This window comes from Artemia franciscana, chromosome 4, assembly GCF_032884065.1.
Source record: "Artemia franciscana chromosome 4, ASM3288406v1, whole genome shotgun sequence".
NCBI lineage: Eukaryota > Metazoa > Arthropoda > Branchiopoda > Anostraca > Artemiidae > Artemia > Artemia franciscana.
Window position 1 is genome coordinate 40,000,993 of NC_088866.1, and position 27,574 is coordinate 40,028,566.

Genomic DNA, 27,574 nt, shown 5'->3' on the forward strand with positions numbered 1-27,574 from the left:
TGAAGAAAAAACAAATTTGTTTATTGTTCTATGAAGACACTGGAGCGGCGCCCCAAAACACTTTAGAATCTGTTGGTGCAATGTCGTGAGCTTTTGCAAAGCTTGTTAAATCCTTTTTCATGGCATAAGCATCTTCGCCATCTGCATAGTACTTGGGCTCAATTTCTGATACCCTGAAATATAAGGTGAGTTAAAGGTGGGTATTCAATCAAAGAACAAACTAACAGAGACTCTTTTTATTATAAAGAAAAAAAAAATCAAATAATTATTCTTACTACCTTTATGGTTAGAATAAAAGATTATGAACATATAGGCCTTAAATTACACCTGCTTTTTTCACACAAGAATGTCCTTTTTTGTGTTTTGCATCTGATTTGAAACGTTCTCTAATCGCAAGTTCTTGCATTTAGTGTGGTTAAGTTTTCATTCACATGGATGTTTTTTTTGTGCACTGAAAAAACCTAAAACCCAAACAAAACAAAACACTGCTTTGCAAACCCATGCGTGAAAAATTAAATTACGGGAACAACTTGACCATATTCTATTGCATCCCCATCATCCGAATTAACTCTAGTTAGCCCACTTTTCCCACCAACATCACAGTTACACAACTTTTATAGTTGTTTCTCTAAATTGATTAGGGTTTTTAACTAGACCTAAGGATTATTACGTTCGATTCCTAGGCATCTTTCTTGAAGAAAATCTTTCCTTCAAGCATCATATTGACCTGATTAAAACAAAAGTCTCCAGGAGTCGCGGAATCCTTAGAAAGCTTAAATACATATTCCCAGGGTCGATTCTTAGAATCTATCTTGCATATTGTTCTGTTATTTGGATGTCAACTTTTCCCTCGTCTCCGAAGCCACTTTCAAGACTTTATGATAAAGCAAGGACTCTTATTCAGGAAGCTAACCGATGTTCACTTAAACCCTTGCTTGATTTGAAATCTCTCTATTTTCTTTCTTGTTATTCTTTCATTTTTTACAGTTGCACGGCCATCTTCCTGCTGTCCTCTGTAATAATATATCTTCTGTTTCTGATCAATCGACTTATCATCTCCGCACTTCCAATAATTTACTGGTTCTTTACACTCCTTCAGTGAGGACTGACTTCAACCCTCTGACAGCTTGCAACAGGATCTGGAAGACACTCCCGGAGTTCGTGCGAAGCTGCCACTCGTTTGGTATGTTCAAAAATTACGTTAGAAATTCTCTAGCTAGTAGATAATTTTGTTTGTTTGTTATTTTTTATTCCGGTTTCCCTTGGAGTTAATGTCTCTGGATTGAGATGGATATTTAACTGAGTTGGTGAAATCATGTACTACTCCCTGCCTAACTTGTCATTTTTGGGGCTTATTAAGGTGGGCGACTCAGTCTTTTTTTAGATTTTGTTTATATTTTTTGTGTTGGTATTTTTTTCTCCCCTGTTCTTTCCCTGCCATGGAGCCTTTTGGGGGAGATTGTCTTGAAGTAATTTTTTGTTTATGAAACTTATTGTTAAATAAAGAAATCAGAACTCAGATTCATGTCACCAAAGAAAAGCTTTATGAGAAAAACTGATTTTTCCTTTATGAAAATTAATTTCCTTCTCAGTATTTGTAAAAAATTGTAAACATTTATTCAACAAAAATTTGACCGACAACGCAAAAACCTGTTTTCTGCGGAAAGTACAAATTGCAAAGCTAAGCAAATTATACCATAGGTATTTGACGTGTAAGAATATTCAATTTAAGTTCAAAATTTTTTGAACTAAGGACACAACAGGCTGTATTCAGTTTATTTCTATTACCAGGCTGGGATAAAATGATTTGTTTCCACCAATATTACAGACGATGTAGTATGTTTGCAAAAACGTCTAATCAACGTGTAAGAATATTATATTTAAGTTCAAAATTTTTGAACTTTAGACATGACTGGCTGTATTCAGTTTAGTTCTATTACCAGGATACCGATAAAATGACTTTTTTCCATCGACGGTGTAGTTTGTTGATGTACGAAGGACAGAATTGATTCTGTTGCACGTAGCATATTATTTATTTACCCCGCCCCTAGGATTGAAGTGTTTCAAGATGGAGGGAGGGGGATAGATTCGCAAATTTACTCTAATCACCCTACAGAACTAATGAAAACAGACAAGATTATTGAAGTTTTGTACTTACGAAAAACACAATGTATGCATATACAGATTAAGGGCAGCCCGGTTACTCTTGCGCACATGCAGCGAAACGTATCTGGCGTTAAAGACTTCTATCATCGCTTTTGAAGCCTGGTCCATAAGCTTCTGTGCTAATCCCAGGCGCCTAAAATATTGCCAAGGTCGTAAGAAAAACCAAATGTAAAAGCATAAAAGAATTAAATATTGTCAAAACGATCGTTAACAAGAGCATCAAATAAGCATCAAAACTTAAAATACACAAGAAAAATATATAAAGGCATTAATGTTCATGTTATGTAGCCAGATTCTGAAAAATTTGGAAGAAACCTTATACTATGATTTGCTTTGATTCTTTCCAACTTATTGCAAAATTAAATTTCCGCTTAACCTTGTTTTATTATCGTCGGTTTGAATATGCAGTAACAGATACTGAATAATATTAATCAAGCAAGGCCGGTTTGGCTCTCTATAGGTATTTTCAGTATCCTTTTTCGTGTTAGTATCTTTACTTTATATTTAACTAAATACTTGTATTTAAATGGAAGTAAGAGCTGCATTAAAACTTAAAAGGAAGAAAAATTATGCCTTTCATGAGTGAGGAGGGACGTGCATCTCGACTCTTTTCACTAAAGTTTTACTATTGCTATGCTAAAAGCATTTTGGAATGCAACTATAGGCATCTGGTGTTATCAATTACCGACTATATTTCAAAACGCCTGCACTGAAATTTCAATGCTCTGCATTCTTAAAAAAATCAACCTGTCGTTCAATTTTAGAGGGAGGAGAATTTTTCATTACATCACTCTTGTATTTGTATTGCATTTGTTCTTTTAAAGTATTGGGCGGAAAAGCTAAGTTTCAGCATAAATGCCTCGAATACAGTACCATATTCAAGGTTATCCTAAATTTGAGAAGGCCTACGCCTCCCCGCCCATTCTTCACACTAAAATTTAACTTTAGCATAACAATGCTTCCAGAACAAGAACTAATTTAGGTGTACATATTTGTTTTACAAATAAAACTAATGTTTTTCTAAATAAGAGAGATTCAAACCCACGCTCTTTACGCTCAACTTCGACTTCTTATCTCAATGCTTTTATATTCAGGTGAGTTCATTACTCTACCCTCTTGTCATTCATCCCTCTTATTTTAATCTGTTCTGCAGCAAGGCGGCTAATTAATTAAGCAGTACTGCTTATGCAAATCACTGCGTACAAATTTGATCAGACGAGTTTCAGAGCACTTAAGAAAATCTTTGACTTGATTTTTATTCACTCTTATATCAGAGAATACCGTCAAAGCAAAGACTGAATGACAAAGACTGAAAGGCAAAGCAAAAACAAAGCAGAGAACCAACTAGGAGATTATGAATAATACACCCAAAAATCTCTAAAATAATAAAAAAATACAAAATGATTTATTGGAAAACTTTGGATAAACTTGACCATGTTTTCGACCCAGAAAGGAGCGAATAAAACTAAAATGGACTGGAAAAGTTGAATTGCATCCAAAATTTCCAAATGTTTGTGTAATGTATCAGGACCTCTAAATTGTACCACATAAGGTACAATTGCACAGCGTTGGAAACACTGGTCTTCAGAACTAGAAATAATAATTTCTACAATATGGATGCTAGGCGTCGTCCCCTCATCACGAGCTTAGTTGAAATGTCTTCTTCAGAAAGGTTTCCAAATGCACTTTCTGAGGCATTAGGTACCCCCCCCCAAAAAAAAAACCTTATCCCCAATCTAGTGACATGAGCGCAACTATGCATCACTCTGTAGTCACAATTTTAAAGAATCAACTGTTTATAATAAGTTTTTTTTTATGAGCTGCTTATACATATATAAGGTACAACAAGGTACCAGTATGGCCTTTCAGACTGAGAAGCAATATAAATATCCTTTTGACTCTTCAAATAAATATGGTTATCTCAGAATTTGTTATCGATAACAATTTCACCTTGCTCGAGCCAAAATTGTTATTTCGCCTGACGAAATAGAAGAAATCGGTACTTTTCGTGGCTTGATCTCTTGTTGTACTTAAAAAGGGCACTTTAGCTTTGGATTTCTATTTGAGCGAGTCTTTCACAATAATTTCCGATCGTTGGTTTGATATAGCTACCACTGAGAAAAAAAATGAAAAAAAATAGCAAATAAGAACTTATTTCTCAAAAAGACAATGAAGAATATTCAATTTTTATAAAATAGTAGTCATAGAACTCCCAGACATGTTGAATAACATCGTACAGGTTTCATCAACATATCCCTTTACCTAAAATCATGCAAATTTTCGTACACAAATAAATATTGACGAGAGAATCTTAAATTAATACCTGTTACATTTGGAACTAAAGAGAAGTGACGCTAGATAGCCCTGTTGTTGTTTTAGGGAAGAAACTTAATATTTTTAAGGCAATCAACGTCTGTCTTTGTTCAATAGTAGTTTACTGAGCTTTTCCAGTGACATACAAATGGACGATGTGATTCTTTCTTTCGACCCTTCCCTTAAAAACTTAAAACAAACTTATCAGTTATATCTTATTCTTACTCAGCGGTTTTTCAAATGCACGTTACCTGAACGCATATAACCAGTTGATAGCTTAATGCGTATTAACACCTGCTTTAGGGACTTTTTCAAACTGTTTTTGGTGTCAAACTGTAATTAAAGAGCCACCCAAGCCAATGGTACCCTAAACCCTAAGAAAGAGAAGGCTGGAAACCATACAATCTCCAATATGCGTCTAAAAAGTTCCAATATATAAAATTTAATAAGTTTAAAAATGTCTCTAAAATCTTTTAACATAAGTAGATTCGCATAGTTCTAGAAAACGGAGGGAACCCAAAATAATGCAAATGACTAGCTTCAAAGGAAGAAGTTCCTCACAGAATTGGACTAAAAGAGTAATACGATGTTGGAGTTTGGATGGCATAAATATTTTCAAATTTTTTTTTTCGGATCCTAAGGACCTTCTATGTTTATGCAGATGAACCTATGGAAAAATACATATTAAATTTATTTGACCAATGCTCAAAAAGCTCTAATAAAGCTGTAATATGACAAAAAAAATCTTACAAACCCTCAGGTCAATGGTTCGTTTATTCGGATTACTTTATAATTCGCAATTTATCTGTTTAGTGTCAAGATTGGGTGTCAGAATGAGAGTTGAAAAAGAAAATGCAAGTTTCGAGTCATTCATTTTACTTAAAAGCTCTTTTTGTGTTTAACTATTTAACTGGACTGTTTGAAACTACTAGGCATGAACACAAGACAGAGAATTGTTAATCAATTAGAACATGGTTAGGATATTTACGATGTCTGCATTTTCAATTCCCTATGCTCGTCCTTCAAATGTTGGAGTCCATTCCTTAGGATATTATCCAACAAATTGATGCACTCGCTTTCTGCCGGTCACTGAAGGACCATTGTTTTGGTATTTATGATTTATGACTCTTTTTTTTACTATAAAGAGCAGGGTTTAAGGTAGTGATTTTCTCAATCTGTTTTGAAAATTTATTAATATGCTGCTTGCTGAAATTTGTTTTGCTGTGCTAAGATTTTGCCGAACAAATTTGCTGTATCTGAAAATATGGTATTGAACTATTTTCTAATTCCCTATGTTGCTTTCTTGATATGTATATACGTGAACATTTCTTGAATATCATAGAACTAACATTAATTTGATTCATCCCTTAAAATCTGAACGCTCACCTCCCCTAAGTATATCAAACAAAAACAGATTTTCAAACACTAAAACTCGAGAACATGAGATAACAAAAGGTATAATGAGTCGAGCATTTTTTTTTGTACTAATTGCTAACACAAAATTAGCACTATTTGGAAGTAATATCTTAAAATTTATAATTAACCCCAGAACAGAACTTAAGAAAAACGGTTAACTGTTACTCTCTTGCTACATAAGAAGTCTTATAGCCTTATTTTCCTTTTGTAAAGAACTCTTACTTGATCCTGATTATGCTGAGCTACCGCTTCAACCCGCTCCATCTAAGACTAATGCCATTAAAAACACACGTTCTCTATTGCTTCATCAGCATACGCGACAGTACGTTTATACCCAAAGGTAGCATAGTTATATCCATGATAAACAATTTCTGGAGATTTAAAGCTCAAATCGTTTTCACCGATCTTGAAGAATGAAATTGACCTTTTTCTTCTTTTCTACAAAACAACCACTATTTACAAAACTATATCTCCCAGAAACCCCTTATTATTTATGGATCTAAAAAGCAGCTTGTAAAGAAGAAAAATTAATAATAGCCGACATATCCATCAGAACATAATTACTCACCTATGGGATCGCTTAACAGCTAGAGATGTGATATGACCATGTGGATCATCGTCGCTATCTTCTTCCATCTTTGCTAATACATACCTAAATTTTAAAAAAATTGAAAAGATACTAGTGTCCTTTCAAATGGATTAACCTTGCCACTCTGTAGTACAAGTTTCATACAGTATATATGAAAAATGGTCCATGATGGATCAGTTAAAAAAGATCCAACAACCAGATATCCTCTTATATTCTTATTGAACTCACGTGAACCAGTGTGATAGGCCACCTTCTGAAACCCTTGTCCCTGAGAAAAATTAGTCCACTTAAAAAGAAGTTCAAATTACAGCTAGTGGAGTTTACAAGTTTATCGAATTTTTAGTACAAAAACTAATGGGCTATTTGACTCTTTTCCTAAAATGGACTATCCTATTCCAAAGAATCCTTTAGCGAGTTGTATTCATCAGAGGCACATCCGGAGGCGAATTTAAACTAAGCCGGAGGGTGAATAGGCTGAAAGACTACCTCAAACAACCGCGTATACTGTACAGCTTATCATTTTTCGAAAAAAATGTGATATTAACATTTTCCAATGTAAAAAAAAAAAAAGCCAGCCCGCTGAAGACATAGATAAATAAGAATTTTACAACTTAGTAATACCAGGAAAAAGTATAGAAAATCTTTAGCAAAGAACCATGTTTCAAACCTCTCCCTTCCTCCGGTCATTTTTTGTCCTATTTATAAGAAGAATTACGGAACAGCTGTGCATTTCTTGTTTTGGTATGACAGCATTTGAAAATTTCCAACCATAGCTTTCATGGATGTAGCAACTTAGACAGGAGCGATTGTTTTCCCAAATTAACGTTTGGTACCGTTTATTCGGCAGCAGCCCATTTCACAACTTTTTTTCTTTATTTTTATTTTGTTGTTGAATTTGGTTGTCTTATTTTTGCAGTTGTTTATTTTTATTACCATCCCTCGCATTCTACTAGCTTTACATTTGCAGCTATTATGCAGGCATGTTTAGTACTGTTTTGTTAATAATGACAATACTAGTGATAACAGTGACCATATTATTACTACTATCGATATGCATTATTCAGTATATTATATTACATCACATACGCTATAGAACCCAGGAACTGAATAGACAAAAGCTTTTGTTAAAGAAACAGTGAATATCTTGGATATTCCTTCAGCTAGGCAAAAGAAACCTTCAGAAACTTCCACAGCCCAAATTATATTATGAAATCATTTATTTAAACCACTGTAGATAAACCACAGTCCCGGCGCGTGTAAAAAGCTCCTCCCATTTAATCTCCCATATGCAGTCCAGAGTTTATTTTTCAGTCACTGAATAACGGTGCGAATTCGAAATTGCGAAAGTAGAAAGAAATGTGGTGAGCCAACGAAATGGTTTGCTATTGTCCCATCTCACAGGGATGACTTAACTGAGTGGCCTAACCATGATTTCTAAAAGGGGGATTTAGATTAAGTTTTAGAAAATACAGAAATTTATAGTGATAACTTTTAATCAACACTGCAACAGAGAAATAGCCAGAATTTCATATATAGTAGGAGAGATCCACGAAGTGTAGGGACTATTTGAAATTTGCCACAAAATGTTATACCACAAAGGGGCAACCTGATAGTTCTAGCACAGATTATCTATTAGGTTTCACAATAATCTGTGGTTTTAGATAGTAATATTGCGTCATGGAGCATAAAACTCTTTTCTTGTTGGCAAAGAAAAGTTCTCTTGATTTTTTTCTTCTTTTATGCTCTTTTTTGGGCCATACAAATGTCCTTCGAAATTTGATGTTGGACCTTTGTTTTTCTTCAAATAACAAGTGGAATAGCCCTTTCCAATAAACTACCAAACATCTGTTAAGAAATGTTCTAACTGAAATTCTTACTGAGTTTTCAGAAAATTGGACATCAACAAAATTGTATTTATAATAAGAAGAATATAAAGTAATGCTTGTTGTTATTTTTGTTGTAAATATTCTGCCACGAACTTGCAAATTATGTAAAACTTCTCATCAGAAAGCATTTCTTTATGATTTAGCAAGTTAACCCCCACGATTCTTTTCATTATTTTTCCAGTTTCAGGTTACGTGCAAGTGTGGTATAAAACTTAGAATGCTTCAGAAACGTATTATTTAAAATTATTTAATCATTCTAGTTACCTAGTTTGTTGTCAGTTTCTAATCAAACCTTTGTTTGTCCAGGGAATTTGTGGAGCCACAGGGAGGGGGCATGACCCTCACTAGATCCTTCAATGACCTTGCTTACTTAATATGCTGTAGCTTAATTATCATGAGCATTTGTAGGATTTTCTCTTTTGGAGAAAGGGAAGGGTTGAGTTTTTTTCTTTGATTCTTTTCATTCAGTTCTCGTTTTAGCTGTCTTGGAATAATTAGTTTCGCTTTCTAATAACTTGTCTAATATTTTTGCCTTATCCGCCTTTAGAGCTAGCACCATTATTTAGCATTTAAAGGACTTACACCAATTCTCATTTTTAAGGATTGGAATCCTCATGGTTTCTCACAAGGTGCATAAAAAGAATAAAGTTTTGTTCATAATGCTATGAAAGATCCTCACGATGTCTGGAGAAAGTTGTGCAATTGGCGCAATTTTTTCTTAGTTATTGATAAATATAGTGTTGCCACTTCGATTTTGCTAAGAGTAGGGTTTTCTATCTGTCCAAAAGTAGGATTATGTGCGACAATGAATTTTCTTTTCAAAATGAGAAGGAAATTCACGAAAAATGCTCATCTCCACATACTCGGGCCCTCATCTTATTTTTTTCCCTTTAAAACCACCTTATCTTCAATCACATTAGTCAATTTCTGATTTCAAGCAAGAGATGCAATTTATATTTATCTACAATTATTTAAACCAAGCATACAAAATAATGAATAATCCACCTTGCCCCTAAAAAAAAAGTTAAAAGAAAAAAAGGGAGAGAAATAACTCCTTAACGCAATTCAGATACGAAACTTAAATACACACAGAAAAAATACCTTTACAATAAAGTAAATTGACTGGTTAGGTTTTTCACCAGAATCCTTACACCTTACAGAACAACGGTACTTCACCATTTTAAGATGACTGAATCTTTCAAATTCTAGCGGGAAACGCCGCAAGCTTTTCATAATGATTGTCTTAAAACTTCCTGACCTTTTATGAGATAGTGCATCGGTGCATGAAGTCACGTGATAAGCACTCTGTCTTATTTATAAACGTATTAGCTACTTATCAGACACTAACGCCAAGCTTTTAAAAAGTGAAAAACATCTAAAGAAACGGCCAACGAGGATGAAAGGCTATATAAGTTTACAGCTCCTTTTCCCAAGTCTTGACTTTGGGGCACAAGTTTACTTTCATCTAGAAGTAAAAGATTAGGAGAATCTGTATTTCCCAGAATAGCTCTAAAGGTTACTAACCAAAGGGGTAAGGTGACAAAGAATACTAGATAAAATCCTTTGAAAATGGTGGCGATTTTTAAGTGAAATGAAAAAGGAGTATAAAAGAAATATTTAATACCCAACGATGTGTCCTCGTTCATCTTCTGCTACATAGCTAACTTGAGGCCAAGAGAGATCATGGTAAAAATAATACTTCATCTGATAGTTCTCAGGCAAGCAGAGAAGGTTACAATGCTGCATATTCATAAGATCTTCTGGCTAAAAAGGAGAAAGATTTTAGTGACGTTTAAGCAGCGATGCCAACTAAAGGGCTGCAGTTCGCTCACCTAGATCTCATTATCCTTCCCCTTTAGATTTTGAAAAATAACTTTTTCGGGGTATTTTCATTGAGTAAAACCAAAATTGCCCCATCCCACCCCCTAAATAACAATGCTTTTTTGTATTTCCATCTTAAAAAAGTTGGAAGATCCTTACCCTCTCCCTAAATTCTCGCGAGTTCACACCCCTACATTTAACAAGAACTAAGTAGAGACTTGTTGACATAAACGAGCAGAACGGATTATTTTTCTACTCTTCAATCAAACATTTGGTGGTAACAAAGTGTAGGTAATGAGCGACTTGTGTTGATAGTAGCCAGAATTCTACAAAAAGGAATTTGGTAACAATATGTACATCCAAGCCACTAGAAGCTACGAGCCTGAGAAAGAAATGACGATGAAGATTAAACTCTTTTTCCATCATACAGAGAATAAAGTAGCAAGAAGATTTTAAAGACAGTTAACTGTACAAGAAAAACTAATCAAATATTTCGGCTATGTTTCTAATAGCCGTTCTCAACAAAACAAAGAGTAGAGTAAAGACAAAATTCAACACACGATAAAAACGAGAAAATTGAAACGATCAATAAAACAGCCGTGACATCATTATCAAGTTTGTTTCCATTTTTCTGCTTAAGAATTAAAAGTTGGAATGTAAATCAAGTTCTAGACAAAGTTTCAATATTCTGTTTTTATTATAGAATACCGGATGGTTGGGGAGGAGTATTATGTTTCACAGGAATTGAAAATATGTGTAGTCTTTGGCCTTCCGTAGAGCTGAAGGAAACCCGTCCCCGTCCTGGAGACACTCTTGTTGAAAAATTGTTGAAAAAGTTTCTCCAATATACAAATCGGAACAGATCGAATCCAAAGTATTATGGATTTTTATAGAAAAACATTGAAAAGATATACAATATTAAAACGAACATAAATTAAAATTAACAGCCCTGTCAAACTCAAAACGAGCAAAAATTAACATGAGTAGGGCTGATAACTCCCGTGCCTTGCCATGACCAGAACAAAATTTGAGCTTTACTGAAAACAAAATACATTTGAAACGTTTTCACCTTTCTTAAATTTCATAAATAAAAAAATATCAAAACCTTGAGGAAGAAATGTTTGTATATGTCAATTAAACTGACAATTCACGGTCATTTGTTTGTTGTTTTTTCAGTAAAACGCAAATTGTGTTCTGGTCTTGAGAAGGCATGAGGGTTATCAGCCCTACTCATGTTAATTTTTGCTTGTTTCGAGTTTAACTCAGCTATTTATTTTAATTTCTGTTCGTTTTGAGTTTCATTTATTATCAGTAGTGATTTGTGGTAGTTTTACGTTTGGAAGATTATTTGACTTTCTTTTGCTCTTTCTTGGCTTAATGGAGCTATTTACTTTTCTTTGAAAAACTTGTCTTGTGGAAAATGTTTTTTACACCTTTTCTAATAAGATCTATCAGTGAAAAACAGCTAATTTCCAATCGAATTGAGTTCCCTCTGATTTTTCTACAACTATCAATTCCATACAAACTGGCCAGGATGCATACATTTTCGCCCTCTGTCAGTCTTCGTTTTGAGGGGAACCAATGTTCTTCCTTTTGCATGGGTTTCCTTAGCCAAAGGATTTAAGAATATATTTCAAGCCAAGCTGACTTTTTTATAGGGAGGCTGTTCCATTTTTTTTTTTACAGTTAAGTTTTTCTTGGCCCAAGGACTTATGGATACAGGTTTCATACTGATCAGGGAGAACAAGTTCTTTGGCTCATTTCCAGGCTCCGTCCCCTCACACAAAAAGTGAGGGGCCGCTTTGAAACAGAGAATAACCCCATTAAATTTTGACCCACTGAACACCCATGGTCAAATATACCACTCCCTTGTCCCTGCTAAAGCCTACCCAAAAGCAATTCATAAATTTACAGCATTTACAGCGCATGTCCCGGAGACTTTGGGGGCAATCTCTTCCTTGCAGGCACATTTTATTGGAAGTTATGACTTTTTGGAACAAAATGGCTCTGTGGGATAACGAGAAAAAGAGTCAGATAATAAAAAGGGGCAAGGAAGGGGTACTGGTTGCCCTCCAACCACTTTTAACTCAAAAGGGGCAATAGAACTTTCGATTTCCGATCGAATGAGTCCCCCCCAGCTTCTACAATAATTCCTTCGATATGAAGTGGCCATGAAATATGAATGAATTAGTTAATAATATCCTATAAGGAAGGTAGAAGGGGTTATCAAAGGGTCAATCTACAGCCCAACTATCGCCTTGTCCATTACGTTTCGTAAGCAATAGCGCTAAAGACGACAACTTACCTTCGCGTTCCTGATATTCATCCTGGCTACAAATTGGTTCTCCTAACCTATAAATAAAATATTTCACTTACAAACATATAACATTTATTTGGACAACAGAAAATCAAACCTTAAACATAAATACAACTTAAAAAATACAAACAATGGAATGATGTTAATGACCTATTTCACTTATTTTGAACTATTTGCATCTTCTTGAGAAGGGTTTAACTTTTCTCTGTTAACCTGAAGTCTCATTTGACGATTGGCTTCAAGTATTTCTTTGAGTTGTGAAGCAAGATTGTCATTTTTTGATTCTATATTATCAAGAGCTGAGTTTAAAGCATCTAATTGCGAATTTAACGTTTGAACTTCATCTGCTGCTAATTCTAAGCTGCAATTTTCATCGCCAATGCATTCGGTCGGCTTAGATGCTGTCATATTCCACGCCTTTGTTATTTTGATCTTAACAACTTTCTAGAATACAAAGAAAAAAGGTCAAAAATATAGTAGACCAATAATAGCTTAAATATTAAAATAGAATTTTAGATACTGGAATCCAATACATAATGGGACCAATGGGTTTCATATTACCAGGCTCGCAAAAAAAAAGATACCAATAAACAACTTAATATACATAGATCTTTCATTTTGGTATGTTACAATTTCTATTTTTATACTATGTTATACTATGCTTATTTATAAAATTTTATATACAAAATTTTTACTGGGATATTTTTATTAAACTTTAGCATGTTTACGCTGTCAAATGAAATTCCCATTATGAGTTACCATCTACAGGCAAAAAAAACTCATCAGTTAAGAAATTATTACAGAAATTGTGTTTTGATACACTGGGTTGCATTTTAGTGCACAAAAAGGGTATGCAATAGGATGTGTCCTGCATACTACCATATTTTCTTTTATTTCTCCAACTTTACTGATAATTTAGGGGTATACCAAGGCCTTAGAGAAAGGGGATGCAAAGGCATATTAATTTTTAGGATTTCTAGACTAACAAAATTGATAGTTTTTTTTACACCAGCTTTTTAAAAAAAACGTAATAATCTTCTGAAAAGGTTCATTAAAGCCAGTGTTGTGGGAAATAATTTAAAATGTAATTAATTACAAATTACTCATACAATAAAGTAATTAATTAGTAATTAAAAATGCATTGCAAGGGAAATAATTTGCATTTAATTACAAAATACGTATTTAAAATGCAAATTACTATTTGGTCGCATGTATCTCCCAGTACCCATCTTCCCTTGAAACCTGGGTGGCTTCCACCTACTATTGCGAGCTCCTTGAAAATAAGGTTCATTTAGCTACATTAAAAAGGTGTGATCAAACCTGGCCTCTAAAGCATTCAACATCTCTTCCAAGAGAGCTTTTGTGTGTTTGATAGAGCAGTTTTGCTTCGTGTCAATCATTTTCTCTCTTTGTGCAATCAACATGGGCAACAGCATTTCCAGAAAACAGTTCTCGTCCCCTTGTAGTATGTTAAGTGCTCTGGTGACAGGTCCTGTTACCTTTTCATAGTCGTCAAGAAACTCAAACTCAATCTCTATCAATTTCAATAGGTTTAGTTCGGTGCAAACCTGCCGTATCTTGTCCTGCACTTCGACAACCCTTTTCACAGTAATAGGTCAAGAACTCCAACAAGTTACATTGGCAATAATCGGCTGCTTTGACGTTAAATCTTGGACTTTATCAGACTTTTCAGCTCTGCCTTATCGCATTCTACAGTGCTTGACAGTTCCTCATTGAAGCATGGTACAGTTTTTTATATGGCACATTTGACATGACTCATCCACTATCTTTACTAGCAAAAATATTCAGGGCGTGGCTGGCACAACGCAAGTGAGGGGGTAAAAACTATTTACTTCCAGATTCTTTTGTTTCATCTCACTTTTCTGTTTGCAAGTTAAGCAAATTTCCAACTGAAACGATTAATGAGGTGTCAATTTCACATTCAGAATCTCCATTATTATCATTTCTGTCGAGCACAGTGTCAGTGGGATTGACTGTGTAAACAAACTCCCTATAAACTTTCTCAAAATTAAGGCCATTGTCTGTCACAATTTTCACGATCTTTGTGAACAGGAGATCACAAGTTTTGGGAATCTTGTTAACATGATCAGCACAAGAAGAATATTTATGTGTGCCTTTGAATCTTTGACAAGCGCTTGCAGCTGATTCTCATTGTAAGGAAATTGTTTAGCCAACCTGCAGTAACACCAATGTAGCTTATATGATTTGAAGTCCATATATCTGCTGTAGTGCAAACATAATCCAAGTCAGCAAATTCCTTCTTCAGATTTTTCATCATCTCTAGAAACCACTGGTCTATAGAAGTAGACAGGGTGTCTCAATGCATGATTCTTGCATAAGGAGCTTAGTCTTGCGTAAGGTTTTTGAAAGCGTTTTCTTTAGAGTCACAAAAGGCCACGTTTCTTCAATTTTGCAGTCTGGGAAAGGTGCCCTACGTGTTCTTTTTATGTGTACCTAATGTAAAAATATAACTGGCCTTTAGTAGTCTTCCTATGGGTCTTTGTCTAAATCAAGATCTTAAAAAACTAACAATACAAAATGCAGTCCAGAAAAACGGTGAACACTCTCGAAAACTGCGTTTAATAGACAAAAGTATATAGAAAATTGGTAAAAGTTAATTTGTATTTAAATACAGAAAAAAAATATTTAAATACATATTTAAATTACTTGATATAATTTGTAAATAAATACTTAATACTTTGAAAAGTAATACGCATTTAAGTAATTGCAATTAATTACTTTCGCAACACTGATTAAAGCTAATGTTCTGAAGTTTTTCTTAAACTTGCAAATTATCTTACAAAACTATTGACTGGCAGCTTTAATCATTTGGTTTAAAACTTTGATAAAGATATGGGTGAAAACATGTATATCAATCCTAAAATATTTTGGAAGGAAGGCATAGTAAAACATTTGTTGTGAATTTATATCTGTTGACTTAAACTTGTATCACAATAGTCAGCACTGGTTGAGCAAGTGTATAGTACAGAGTGAGTGGATAGGACTCTCCCTCCCATCAATTTTGCATTTGAAATAGACTCCTACTCCATATGCTCTTGGGTAGCCTTTTTGTTAACTTGAAGTCTTCTCTCTTACTGAGCTTCCTATTCTTAGAATCTTCAGGCCCATGCACCTTTGAAATCTGGGATATTAATATTTTTTGTAATAATTACATTTTTAGTTATTACTTACTTCACTAATTCTTTAATTATTTTTTAGTTGAGACTATAAGAAATCATGGTTCAATATGAAAAAAATTCAGCACTATCTTAAAAAAAATGTGGAGTGAGGTTGAAAAAGTTGCATTAAAATTTAAGAAAAGAATACTATAAATCCAGCCCCTAAAGAATATTTGAGGATTATGTTCTAGAACATTTGTGTGAAAGTTATGCAGTTATACAGTTATTGCTGACTATTTTCATACCATCAATTCAAAATAGACACTTGTACAATGAATGTCAAGGGATTTTCTATATGAATCCAACACTGCTAGTGTGGGGAGGGAATACTTCCATATCTCCTAAATGACCCAGTAAGAAAAAATGAGTAAGACCCAATAAGAAAAAATGATAAAAAAAAACATCAGATACAAAGAGAAAGCAAACCTGTTGAGCTCCATCTTTAGTACCAATTTTTCTACTCTACACACAACCAACACACTACACCCTCTGTCAAGAGCCTTTAATCCCAGAACCAATGGTCATACCAGTTGTTTCCAAGGATTATGTCTAAAATAGACTTAAAAAGCTATATGCTAACAGTGCTGCCAGAACAGACAGCCTAAGCCCAAGACCTTTAAAAGAATAGCTAAATACATTGCCAAACTGTCCACAATAATGTTTGATATGTCAATCAATTCCAAAATATGTCTAAATGATTAGAAGCTGACTAACATTAAACCAATACACAAGAAAGGGAGAAGAGACCATGCTAGCACTTATTGGCCTATCAATCTTATGTCATTGTATAATAAGTATGTAAGGCCATGATAGGCAAAGCACAGGTCTCTCACCTTGAAAAAAACCAAATGCTGAACAAAAGTCAACATGGTTATCAAAAAGGATGTTCAATTGATACTAACCTAATTAAGTCACATGATTTCATGACTAGACTTTTTAGATGTTGGTCAACTGTTGGATACAAAGTGCAATAAGATTCAGTAGCTTGGATGGAATCCTTCATACTTGGCAGGAATCAAAGGGTGTCAGGCGAGTAGCTCTAGCATTTTTACTGGGGGGGGGGGGGCAAGAGGATTTTTTCTTCCAATTATTGGGCGGGGCAACTACACCCCTTGCCCCCGAAACGACGTCCCTGGAGTGTTGGTGTATGACTGCAATAGCAATATTTTTTTTCTGAATTCCAACAAATCAAGTGCAGAGTACCTCAGGGGACCATACTGGGTCCTATATTATTCAGCAAGTACATCAACAACTGTACAAATAATTCAAAGAATCTTTTGATGTTATTAACAGATGATTGCAAGCTCCTAGGACTGGTCCAAGACAATGTAAACCAGTTGAATATGTAAGAAGATTCGAACCAACAATCCAAACAATCAGTTCAATGTCTCAAAATACAAAGTCCTACATCTTGAATATAATAATCCAAAACATCCATATTGTTTAGGAGATGCCAAGCTTGAGGTGGTTTGTGAGGAGAAGGACCTGGGGGTTATTGCTGACTATGAGTATAAGCGTTGATGTCACATATAAGCAAAAGTTGCAAGAGCAAACCCAGCCTTGGCCTCATAAAGCAAACTGTCCACCTTCACCTAGAATTTGGCACAGCCCTAGTCTCTCCCAGCAATAATATGAATTCCAAGGCGCTGGAGAGTGTTCAAAGGAGAGCAGTGAAGCTTATCCCAACACTGCAAGACTAAATCTATAAGGAATATCTTGTCTCACTCAAACTCCCTACTTTAGAACACTGTAGGAACAGAGGAGATGCAATAACAACTTGTAAGTTGGTGGGGAGTGACCTATTAAGCCATGTCTTTTCCCTGTCAACTACAATGCGAGGACAAGTCAGAGAGCTTCAGCTCCCCCATTACACCAGACAACAGTGCCTGAGAGGACAAACTGGGAAGCTTCAGCTCCCCCATTACACCATCAACAGTGCCAACACTTTTTCTTAGTCAGTTCCCCCCTGCTCTGGAGCCACCTGTCTAAAGCTACTGTCCAGTCCCAACCCCCCTAAAAACCTTCCAAGAAGGAGTTCATCAAGACTGGGTCAATGCTAAATGGTCACAACCTTGGTAAAATGGAAAACTAGGATATCAGGTCATAGCCTTGAAACACCACCAGCAAGATTTTCTAAAGGAGGTTAGATACCACCTTATCTTGTTGGACATGTGATTTAAGATAATATGATTTTTGAAAATAAAAGGAAGAAGGCTAACTGGTGCTTTCAGGAAAAATTAATTAAACCCCTTTACAAGAAAGGTAATAAGAGTGAGTATAGAAATTCTAGGGGCGTTAGCTTGGTTATGTAGGAAGCAATTGACTTAGCACAATTATGCTTATTAAGACTAGATCCTGGTTGACATGATCCTTCATGATGTTTCAAAAGCATTTGACAAAGCCTGTCATAAGAGACTTGAGCTTAAGCCACAATCTATTGGTTTGGAGGAAAAAAATTCTTAAATGGATTCTGGATTTCTTGAAGAATCATGTTCAGCATGTAAGACTGTTTTATGCAGATGGCAATCCTATCCTCTCCTCCTCTCAGCTTGTTATCAGTGGGAATCCACAGGGTAGTGTTCTTGGCCCCACCATGTTCAATATTTTCATAAACAATGCTCCTCTAGCACTTAAAAGCAAAATGATGCTATATGCTAATGATTCCAAGGTAATTGGTCCAGCTAGCACTTTTGAGGATACTTCCCAACTTTGGCAAGACCTTGATCTCTTTAGCATGTGGGCATAACCTTGGCTACTCGCTTTCAATGTGTCAAAATGCCATGTTTTACACTTTGAACACAAGAATATCAATACAGCTTACTCTCTTTATAGTCAGTCCCTTTCTCAAGTGTTGGAAGAATGTGACCTAGGAGTAATTGTTGACCAGGATTTTTTTTTAGCACTCATGCAAAGAAGGCAGCAACATCAGCTAGCTCATCACTAGGGCTCATAAAAAGAACAATTTCCTCCCATTCTCCTAAAATTCTGAGCCTTTCCTACAAAAGACTTGTTTGGCCAAGGCTGGAGACAGGTATGGTCCTTGAATCCCCCTTTTTCAAAAAAGATGTTAAAATTCTTGAAGATGTCCAGAGAAGAGCCACTATGATGGTGAGTGGACTCCGGAACTCCCTTACCCTACAAGGCTATGCAAGCTGAAACTCTCAACTCTGGTTTACAGAAGAAGACAGGGTGATGCCGTTCTGGTTCATAAGCTTATTAATTCAAAGGCACTTGCTGATCTCCTTCCTCTGACGTCTCAGGACTCTCATACAAAGGGACATAACTTTTAGTTTTCCAGGCATTTCTCCTCAAAGTGGCAATGCACCCATTTTCTGACCAACCGTGTTGCCAACCTTTGGAACAAATTACTGCCAGATACCACTGCTGCCCAAACCACAAACAGCTTTAAGAACCGTCTCGACAACAAATGGTCAACAAAAGAATGGAAGCATAACTGGGAAGCACTCGAATCAGCAGCATCAAACCACTAGTCAAATATATATATTCAACTACATGTCATGTATTATCAACTCTGGAGTTTCTACAAGGAAAAATCCTTAGACTGCTTAAAGCTGCAATTTAAGGTAAAATATGCAGTAGATAAAATTCCAAGAGGAGATCAGTGTGATCTTATAAAGGAGAAGGAATGTCTCAACCAAATTTTCACTTTTCATTTATAACTGAAACGTGCCAACCTGTTAGACCCCTTTTTTAATGCTCTTTCTACATATAAAAATTTTTTACCTCACAAATCTAATTTAAAGTCCTTAAGTACAAACAAAAAGAAAACCAATTCCAAATAATTTTGTTGAAATCACTAACAGAGTTTCCCAAGTCAAGATTTTAGCAAACCTATTTAAACAAGGACTACATGATACTTCACAAGATAATAAACAATGAAGAAATATATTACATTTTGTCTATATGTGACCATCAGGGGACATGGTTTATTGCCAGGGTAAGGACTACCATGTTGAAAAGGGCATAAAATAAGGAATATAGTGGTACTACTTTAATTTTATTAGGATGTTTCCTTCTTTGGAGCTACCTAACTGGAATGTTACAATAGCTTAGGGAATTAGGTGTCACTTTAGGGTCTATTTAGCATAATGGATTTAAATTTGATATGCTAAAACTGAAGGCAATTGGTATTGAAGAGGGTGTGGTGGACTGGATGATGTACTTCTCGAAGGGAAGAAACCTGTGGGTCAAAGTTTTTGGTGAGGGTGGTACAGCTTTCTATTCTGAAATAGTAGAGGTCATAAGTGGGGTGCCTCAAGAAACTGTTTTGGGACCTATGCTTTTCAATATCCATATTAACAATACTCCAATAAACTTAGCCTATATGCTTATGACTTGAAGCTTATTGGTCTTGTTGACACAGAGCAGGGTGTCACCCCAATAATGTCAGACATAGATTGCTTTTGCCAATAAGCCATATAGAGACTTAAGTTAATTGTTGAAAAGTACAAGGTTTTACATTTTGGAAGAAATAACCCATGATGGCAATATTCAATGTTATCAAATTCCAGCAAGAGACAACTAATTTCTAAGAGTACCTCAGATAGAGATTTAGGGGTTGTTGTGGATGAAGACCTTAAATTCAACTGCCAAGCTGCTATAGCAGGGACTAACCACTCTTGGTATTATCAAGCATACAATTACTAGATCCCCAGCAATAGTGACAATACTCTATGAAAGCCTGGTGAGACCTAGATTGGACTATGGGATGTGCACCACCATGCCAATTAAAAAAATAGACCAGATGACTCTCATATAAATGCATAAGGGTCCTCAAGAATAAAGAGTATGGATGTTGACTGCAGAGCCTGAAGCTGACAACTCTGAAATACTGTTGACACAGAGGCAATATGATAATGACCTATAAGTTGCTCCAGTCTGATGACAAAGATATAAAATCAAATCATAAGTCTATGAAATGGCCTAAGTGAGACAACAGTGGGACCTACAACAATCAATAGCTTCAAATCAGATCTCAATAAGAACTCTGCAACAAAATATGGCTCACTCAATGAGATGCAGCAGATGTCCTGCACCCCCATCATCATTAACTGGTATACAATGGATTCCTCTACATTGCTAGCATGTGTATCTTGGATAATTTAAGGAGATGGCTAAGAAACATTTTATGTATGAGTGATGAACAATTGCCAAAAACTGTTAATTTTGGCTATCTATCTGGGGCTATATTAAATGCAGGCCATCCCTGAGCAGGGCAGGATAAGGTTACAAGGAAAGATTTAAAGGACATTAAAACTTCATTGAATGGGATAAAGAGTGAAGCTTTGAAAGGCTTGGCTGTAAGAAGAGTATGGACAGCAATAACCTGCCTGCCCTGTGTGTGCTATGCTTACCTACTTGTGAGCTGGTCATGCTTTGCTTTGTTTATTATGTGCTTTGCTTTGATTTGCTTATTGTGTGCTTTATATTATAGGTGCTTGGGTGTGAGTAGAAGGATTATTCCAAATTCTACAGCATGTTGGCTTCAATTACCTCGGTGCTGTAGTAAATTGTTAGTAATAACCTAGCAGCAGTGGTGTTGTTGAGGGGGGGGGGGTATTCCCTGAATAATTTGCAAACAACTGTGATTTTTTAAGCAGCTTTAAAACTGTTGTTTGTTTTAAGTGTCAAATTTGCTCTTACTTTCAGCAGATAATGCTTTTCTCACTAATCCATGCTTGTTTTTGACATACAGAAAAAAGAAATAGGGGTCCATTACATTTCATAATATATTTCACATATTCTAATGTGTCTGTATTTTTCTAAATATACTGCCTTTGAAATCTTGTCATCAAGAAAAATGTGAGCCTAGTTAATGGAAAAATGTTCTCTGCTTTGTATTTTGCCACATTTACTAAGGTTAATCTTTTCCCTTATATTTAAGGTGTTTTTACTTCTTAAATTCTATCAAACAGTTCGTGGTAACAAACTGTAGTAAGGAGAGCCCGCTCAATAGTAAATGAAATTCTAAAAAAACAGAATTTCGATGCTAAAAGATATATCAAAAGAATTGGATTTTTATGCTGATTTTAAATATATAAGTTTCATCAAATTTAGTCTTTGTCATCAAAAGTTATGAGCCTGAGAAAATTTGCCTTATTTTGGAAAATAGGGGGAAACACCCCCTAAAAGTCATAGGATATTAACGAAAATCACACCATCGCATTCAGCGCATCAGAGAACCATATAGAAAAAATTTCAAGGTCCAATCTACAAAAATGTGGGATTTTGTATTTTTTTTTGCCAGAATACAAATCATGGGTGCATGTTTATTTGTTTGTTTGTTTTTGTGTTTTTTTTTTCCCAGGGGTCATCATATCGACCAAGTGGTCCTAGAGTGTTGCAAGAGGGCTCATTCTAACAGAAATGAAAAGTTCTAGTGCCCTTTTAAGTGACAAAAAAAATTGGAGGGCACCTAGGCCCCCTCCCATGCTCATTTTTTCCCAAAGTCAATGGATCAAAATTTTGAGATAGCCATTTTGTTCCGCATAGTTGAAAACCATAATAACTATGTCTTAGGGGATGATTTACCCCCCCCCCCAGTCCCTGGGGGAGGGGCTGCAAGTTACAAACTTTGACCAATGTTTACATACAGTAATGGTTACTGGGAAGTGTACTGACGTTTTCAGGGGGCTTTTTTGGTTTTGGTGTGGGGTTCAGGGGAGGGGGCTATATGGGAGGATCTTTCCTTGGAGCAATATTTCATGGGGGAAGAGAAATTCAATGAAAAGGGCGCAGAATTTTCTAGCATTACTATAAAAAAAAAACAATGGAAATATAAACATGAAAAAGTTTTTTCAATTGAAAGTAAGGAGAAGCATTAAAACTTAAAACGAACAGAGATTATTACACATATGAGGGGTTCTAAAAATACTTTAGCATAAAGAGCAAGGTATTTAGGAGGAGATAAATACTTCGCTCTTTATGCTAAATTATTTTTAGTAATTTCAACTATTTATTCTATAGCCTTTCTGATTCAGGGGTCATTCTTAAAGAATTGGGACAAAACAAGATTTAGTGTGAAGAGCGAGGTATTAACAAGGGGACCAGCCCCCTCATATATATAATCCAAAATATAAGAATATAAAAGTTTGTTATGTAAGTTAATTCTTAAGTTACATATATTTTTTACTAATAAAAATGTTCATTAAAAATTAAAAGTTTTAGTTGGCTTTTTAAGTAAGCGAAAAATTGGAGGGCAACTAGGCCTCCTTCCCCACCCCTTATTCCTCAAAATTGTCTGATCAAAACTAAGAGAAAGCCATTTAGCCAAAAAAAAGAATTAATATGCAAATTTCATTTTAATAATTTATGTAGGGAGAGCCAAAATCAGACATGCATTAATTCAAAAACTTTCAGAAATTAAATAAAAAGAACAAGCTTTTTGAAATGAAAGTAAGGAGCGACATTATAACTTAAAACGAACAGAAATTACTCCGTATATAAAAGGGGCTTTTCCTCCTCGACACCCTGCTCCTTGTGCTAAAGTTTGATTCTTTCTTGCAACTCTACTTTTTAAAACATTAAAAAATTTTAGCATAAAGAGCAGGGTGTCGAGGAGGAAAAGCCCCTTTCATATATGGAGTAATTTCTGTTCATTTTAAGTTTTAATATTACTCCTTACTTTCATTTCAAAAAACTTGTTTTTTTTATTTAATCAGATCAGGACTAGATTCTCTTGTTTTAAAACTTTCAAAAGTGGAAATGGATACACCCTAAAATCTGCAAATAGAACAGAAATAGAATCATTGAAGAATAAGAAGGTAGATAAACAGTAAATGTAATTTCCTAAATTAAAAAGAAAGCATTGAAAAAGAAAATGAGACTAAGTGCTTTTATAATGATATTTGTACAATAACTAAATAGGTCAAATTGGTTGCAGTTTGGTCATGGAATTTGCTCCAAGAATCATTTAACTGCTTTAATTTTTCTGTCCAGCATTTAATTAAACTCTGATTTGCTACTGAAATTGCCAGAAAAGTGCTTATAACCTACTATTCCCTACATTTTGGATTCACAAAACCAACCTATAAATCTAAAAATTCCTCTATGTATAATACCATGCTAACTTCTTGCTATTTTTGCTTTTCAAAACATTTCTATTAGCCAACTCCAAAAAAAAATAACATAAATGTGCAAAGAATTCAACTGAAATTAGTTACATTTCCCATATTGGGAAATTTGGACATCTCTACTCATGGGACATTTATCTCTACATTTGCATGTTGTACAAAATGTCAGCTGAGAATAGAATAAAGTGAATTTACACAAAATATGCATATTTTTCTCAAAATAGATATTTTTTGTACATGTATAAGCAGTACCAATCCATTTTCTTTTTCTATTGTTATCATTTTTATCATGCAACACTAAGAAATCAAACTTTGCTTGTGAAGTCATAGACATATGACTTCTGTTATGCTATGACTAATGTTATGTCATACACTTGAAAATAATATTCAATGTAACCCCCTTCCAGATATGTACACCCTATACTCTGATTTACACAAGAAAAACTTCAGTGTAATTTTTATAGAATTTAATTTTTTTAAACAAAAATACAAAGGGGAAAATTTTCAAGAGTTAATTTTCCCTTCCAATTAGCATCCCTGGCAATTTTTAACTAATTTAAGGTTTCTGCCATAATGATGTTCAGATTTTATTGATACCCTTATGTCAAACAATGCCCAACAGATAAGTATATTATTATAACTCTAATTTTGGATGCTTTCAAATTTGAAATATGGTGGAGAGTGCTATTGTGCTGCTTATGCTCTTTGTTTGGCCTTATGTGGCCTGCTGAATTCAATGCTACTTATTAATATAAGTTGGAAAACCCACAAACAAATCAATTTAATAATAAATCATAAATAGTTTTTGGATAAATCAAGTTGATTAAAAGTTTAGAACAACAAGTTATATTTTATATTCAAAATACATTCAAAATTACAAGTAAATGAATAGCATGATACCCAGAGCTATTAGAATTGAGCTTGGTTCAATTATGTGACTGAATATCCTGTGCTGTAATGAATATGTAATGAAGCATTAGTGGTGAATCAGGCTAAAAATAGCTGAGTGTATATGGCATTCACCTTTGCCCACCCAAAAGCTTGTTTACATACTACTATTATATATGCAAACCATCATCTGCAGCAGCTCATTACAGATGATTTCAGTAAAAGCCAAGCACCAACACTTAATATTTATGATTGTTTAATGTGTGTTTATTGTTTATAATGTATTGTGCAATATTTTTAAATTCACCAAGTAGTGTATAGGTTAAATGGTTCATTTTCTTCATTACTGCTTGAATATGCTCATACCTCAATAGCAACCCTCTCCCCCCCCCCAATAAAAATAATGTAGCTGTGCCCCTTAGTGTAGTAAATCATACATTTCTCTTTTATCTTATTTCTACCCTAAAAGCAACATTAACTAGCCTTTTTAGGCTCTGATTTTATTAGGCTACTTAAGTCTCATTATTCTATCTTATCTTTTTAAGCTAGCAAAAGGAATCCTGTGTAGAAATTTTACCCCTGTTTGTTAATATATGCTTTTAAACTTAATTAATTGTCATTTAGATTTTCAGGTAATCTATAGTGGTTGACCATTCCTGAAGAAAATATGCTGACAAATAAAAAGTAGTATCATTATATTCTGTATTTTATGCTATTTTCAAATATCATGGTTGCTTTTCTGAAAATACACCCTATCCAGTCCCCCCTAATGGTCCCAGATATAGCCCAAATAAATATGTTTCTTTCCTAATCAAGTCTTGTGATACATCATATATTTTTGTTCAAATGTTCTATAGAAGACTTTATGCAATAACATTTAGTTTCATTTGTGTCAATTAAGTGAAATTCTAGTTAAGTGACTTCTTGCCATCTTGAAAAGGGGTAAGGTTAGGAAAATGAAACTTTTAGGGATGGGTCTACAGGCTAAAGTATATCTCAGGAAGGCATTTTAAAGTACCCATCTTTACTCCTTCTCCCTCTAGAGGGCCATGAAATTTGTCTATATGAGAGGTCTATCTATACCTGTTGAAATTTTGAAAAAAAAAAACATTTTACCTTAATTTTCAGTTACCACTTGCTTTTTCTCTGCCTTTAGTTCTGAAAATGCAATTCCTGATATTTGAGTAGCATTCTGAGCCATATTGATGTGTTTTTTTTCAAAATTTAGGATATGTATTTGTATATCTTTAAACCTTATAAATTGGGATTGAGCAAAGTTCTGAAGCTGAAAACAATTTTGTTGTAGTTCATTCAAGCAGAAGATCTATTTTGCAAGGTTTCACTTTTATAACACACATATTTTTAAAGGTCATCAAAGGTCAGGGCTATCAAGAGGGAGAAGGAGTGGAGGTAGGTACTCCAAAATACCTTCCTAGGACATACTGTAGCCTGAAGATCCATTCCTGAAAGTTTCATTTTCCTTACCCAACTCCTTTCTGAGATAGCAAGAAGTCACTTAACTAGAATTTTACTATCAATTATAATAAAGTGTAGACTGGATAAAATTTATTTGAAATAATTAGAAAATTGACTAGCCTACTAATGAAAGGAAACATGACAGCCTGATCTGATAACCTAGGGCTATATCTGGGACCATCAGGGAGGAGGTATGGACTAAACAATCATCATGTTTGTGATAAGGAATCTTATGGTAGATTAACACCCTAAGTACTTAAACAATGCCTATGCCAAATCTTTGTTAAAATGTAACTTTCCAAAACATGCATAATAAGCTTATATTCTTTGACATTAAGCATATAGTTTAGATGATCCTGGTTTGTGGCAGCCCAGGAAGCTTCCTTGAGTATATATTTTGGCCCTAGATTCACTACTGAAAATTTTCTTTTCCAAGCACCTTTTCAAAAGAGCAAAAAATAGTTCTCTAGAGCTTAATCATTGTAAAAAAAGTTGACATAATATTTTACTGGACAGTAAACAGCCAAATTAGCCTATATCTAGAACCTTAGCCTACACCTTGGATTTTTTTTTCAGACTCATCTCTTATTTTTGAAGTTAAAAGAATGTCATCAGGCTGTAACACAGATCTATCCAACTCCACACGCCAATGGTTTTTAGTGGCAGGTTAGTGACATCCAATAACCAGGCTAAAAAATTACCAATAATGAGAAAATAAAGACTTTTTCTTTTTCTTCCCTGCTGAAAATGTTTGTTTCTTGTTCAAGCGGCGTTTTCATATAATGAATTTATGAAAGGAGTTCAAAAGGCCTTTTGAACAAGCCTTTTGAACACGCAAAAAAGGCCTACTTGAAAAAGAAATTGTGTTCTCGTTCGCCGTCAGATTGGTTCGATGGAATGAAATCTATGTTTGTCCTGCTTTCATATTGACTAAATTGTGCTCAAGTACACGCCTAAAATAGAATTTTACAATTCCTGAAAATTTAGAATTCAATATAAAACTAGATACGAAACGTTTGCCCTGTTACCTTTGTAAGCACAATCCACAGACGAAATGTATTTAATTCTAATCCAGACGTCCGACTGAAATAATTTCATGGTACCAATAATTCTTGGTGCTTGTGCTCGTCTATCCTCAGTTTCCCGGGCTTCTAGCATACGTTAGTTAGAGGCACCAAAATACCTGATCCTTTTTTTAGTATTGTAGAATAGGGCACATAACATCTGTATTATATACTTTCTGTCTGCAGCACAATCCGTCTAAAGATTGTGTTTTAACTAGCCAAGAAAAATATAATGATAAGGAGAATGCTTGTGACAGGTGACTTTTGGGGAAAATAATATTAATAATTCAGTTTCCACGTGCCATCTATGCTACTTCTACTATTAACAAACGCAGAACAGCAGTA

The 27,574-nt window shown here is 34.7% G+C and overlaps 1 protein-coding gene across 3 annotated transcripts; it reads right to left on the minus strand.

Moving 5' to 3' along the window:
* LOC136026424 (N-alpha-acetyltransferase 10-like) lies at positions 1 to 26,994 on the minus strand. 3 transcript variants are annotated; one of them, XM_065703002.1, is made up of 6 exons: positions 26,867 to 26,994; positions 12,497 to 12,543; positions 9,995 to 10,134; positions 6,464 to 6,547; positions 2,159 to 2,299; positions 1 to 173 (listed from the first exon to the last, which is right to left on the minus strand). In XM_065703002.1, exons 2-6 carry the CDS (start codon positions 12,515 to 12,517, stop codon positions 29 to 31), a joined length of 531 nt encoding a protein of 176 aa, XP_065559074.1. In that variant the 5' UTR covers positions 12,518 to 12,543; positions 26,867 to 26,994; the 3' UTR covers positions 1 to 28. The 3 variants fall into 3 exon arrangements, with proteins under 3 accessions (XP_065559074.1, XP_065559076.1, XP_065559075.1); XM_065703004.1 differs by lacking the exon at positions 26,867 to 26,994 and adding an exon at positions 26,748 to 26,769; XM_065703003.1 differs by lacking the exon at positions 26,867 to 26,994 and adding an exon at positions 26,724 to 26,746.
* Positions 26,995 to 27,574: the final 580 nt, after the last annotated feature.

Coding starts and splice junctions, on each gene's coding strand:
- LOC136026424 (XM_065703002.1), bottom strand. CDS start 12,517: ATGAATATCAGGAACGCGAAG. Junction 10,135..12,496: donor TGAATATCAGGAACGCGAAG/GTAAGTTGTCGT, acceptor TCTCCTTTTTAG/CCAGAAGATCTTATGAATAT. Junction 174..2,158: donor ATGCATACATTGTGTTTTTC/GTAAGTACAAAA, acceptor CTTATATTTCAG/GGTATCAGAAATTGAGCCCA.